The sequence below is a fragment of the Nestor notabilis genome, unplaced genomic scaffold (assembly GCF_000696875.1).
Source record: "Nestor notabilis isolate BGI_N333 unplaced genomic scaffold, ASM69687v1 scaffold366, whole genome shotgun sequence".
NCBI lineage: Eukaryota > Metazoa > Chordata > Aves > Psittaciformes > Psittacidae > Nestor > Nestor notabilis.
Window position 1 is genome coordinate 9267 of NW_009933080.1, and position 2652 is coordinate 11918.

The 2652-nt window shown below is 40.0% G+C and overlaps 1 protein-coding gene across 1 annotated transcript in view; it reads left to right on the forward strand.

Annotated features, from left to right (window-relative positions):
- LOC104407398 (chromosome unknown open reading frame, human C8orf88) overlaps window positions 1-2043 on the forward strand; it is a 9128-nt gene extending 7085 nt beyond the window's left edge. The window contains exons 4-5 of the mRNA XM_010016677.1: window positions 857-963; window positions 1993-2043. Coding sequence (XP_010014979.1) covers window positions 857-963; window positions 1993-2043 — 158 coding nt within the window. The remainder of the gene's footprint in view (window positions 1-856; window positions 964-1992) is intronic.
- Window positions 2044-2652: the final 609 nt, after the last annotated feature.

Consider the following 2652-nt stretch of genomic DNA (forward strand, 5'->3'; position numbering starts at 1 on the left):
TGTTTTTTTTTTTTTTTTTTTTTTTTTTTTTTTTTTTTTTTTTTTTTTTTATGCAGCCCAGAGTATATTTAGCTTTCTGGGCTGTGCACATTGCTGTCTTATGTCCAGTTTTTCATGCACCAATAACCCCAAGCCCTTGGCAGGATTGTTCTCAATCCCTTCTTCCCCCAGCCTGTATTGATACCAGGGGCTACCCCAAACCATGTGCACTACCTTGCACTTGGCCATGTTCTTATGGGCCTAATTCTCAAGCTTGTCCAGGTCTCTCTGGATGGCATCTCATCCCTCAGGCATGTCAGCTGCTCCACTTGAGCTGCTTGTTCTCTGCAAACCTGCCAAGGATGCACTCTATCCTACTGTCTGTGTCATTGATGAAGATATTAAACAGTACTGGTCCCAGTACAGGCCCCTGAAGGATACCACTCATCACTGATCTACATCTGGACATTGAGCCATTGACTGCTACCCTCTGGATGGGACCATCTAACCAATTCCTCATCCACCAAAAAATCCATCAAACCAGTATTTCTCAGTTTAGAGAGAAGGGTGTTGTGGGGGACTGAACTGAAGGCCTTATAGAAATCATCATCATATGTTTTTAAACAAGGGAAAAACAAAAGAAAGCCCTCAAGTTTTCAAATAAGTCAATTTTATAGAGTTAAAGTGAAATTCTTTGTAATTTCCTACAAATTATCTTAAGACAAGGTCAGACAAATTATTGTTGGTTTTACTACTGATTTTTATATTCCACATGCAGCATTTCCACCTTTGTAGAAGAAACAAATCACTTTTCTTAATTCCCAACCTTAGTGCCTTAAACAACAATGTTGAACATTGTAATTTTGTGTATTCACAGGAAGGATCAAATACAGCAGGGATTTCCTTCTGAAACTTTCAAATGTTTCTCTTTCTCAGAAGAAGCCAGAGTTTCTTCCTGATCATCCAATTGTACTTGAAAAGCCAGTAAGTGCATTTTTTGTATTAACTGAAGTTAAAAAACAGTCATGGAGGTTTTGACAACCCATTTGATAGGAAACATTTTTCTTCAGACTCGCCTGCCAAATTGGTAAAACTGTCAAAAGACAGATTGTGCAGTTTGTCTCTGTTACTTTTGTACATGATTTCCCCAGTCAGTATTTGGCATCTTACCATGGCGAGTGCCATACAAAGGAAAAGGTTTTTTTACTTTGTTTTCTGGAAATGCCAATTTTAGAGTCAGTATGGAATCATGTGAAAGTTTTCTACTGTGAAATCACAGTACATAGTTTTAGTATTCTGTGTGAATTCCATAATCTGGCTTCTCAAAAGAGAGCCATCTTGAGAGATTTCTGGCTTTGTGAAAGTCTGGTTCCAGTGTTTAAGTTGTCCATGCATCAGTGTCCACTGATGAGCTTCATGCAGTTTGTGTTGTCATTCCTAGTCTCTGTTGTTGGGGAGAAATGAGTAGAAATGAATGATGAATGTGAAGGATATCCAGGAGTGCCACCTTAACCTTTGAGATGAAGTGATCCTCAAAGAATTTGTATGCTAAGAGAAAAAAATGTAATGCCTTGCATTCCACACATCAGGTGTGGGAAAACATTCTTGGGTATAAACATTATAATATCAAATCAGGCTACATACTAGGCTGCCCTTGAGGCTATCAGGGTGTAGTTCTTCTAGAAGTAGGATTCCTGTCCTGGAGAAGTATGTCCGCATGTCTACTGAGATGGCCACAGTTTGAGACAGTTTTAAACTTTTAAAATTTCTGTTCCTTGCAAAAAACCCCCAAAACAAAACCAAAAATGTTAAACTAATAAAGAAATTGGCCTTCCCCGTTCTTACTGTTTACATGTCCTCAAGATGAAAGCTTTACTTGTTTGAAAGCTTGCCTGCAGATAGCAAAGTTACAACTCTTGAATTTCCTTATTTCTTTTCCCTTCTTCCTGTCACTTCAGTTTCCAGTGGGGGCAAATTTTTATAATATATGTATTTCCTCATGGTTATGTTCAGGGTAAAGGAGAACCCCTGCAGAAACGAAATCAGTGGATGAATGATCTCTAAGATTGCTCATCACATGGCTAAATTGCAAATAATTTGGATAGAGGGAAAGAAGGATAGTAAAAACTGGTGCAAGCCAAAATGGGATTGCATGTGTTTTAAGAGATTGTCCCGTATGAAGACAGGCTGAGGAAGTTGGGGCTGTTCAACCTGGAGAAGAGAAGGCTACGTAGAGACCTCATAGCAGCCTTCCAGTATCTGAAGGAGGGCTATAAGGATGCTCTGGGGAGGGACTCTTCATTAGGGACTGTAGTGGTAGGACAAGGGGTAATGGCTTCAAACTTAAACAGGGGAAGTTTAGGTTAGATATAAGGAAGAAGTTCTTTACAGTGAGGGTGGTGAGGCACTGGAATGAGTTGCCCAAGGAAGTTGTGAATGCTCCATCCCTGGCAGTGTTCAAGGCCAGGTTGGACAGAGCCTTGGGTGACATGGTTTCGTGCTAGGTGTCCCTGGTCCTGGCAGGGGGGTTGGAACTAGATGATCTTAAGGTCCTTTCCAACCCAAACAATTCTATGATTCTATGATTTATGTCTGTAGGATCCAGTTATATATAGTTGCATTTTTAGAAATAAAGAGTAACTGACTGTGAGGCTTGCCCTTTCAGTCTTTCCT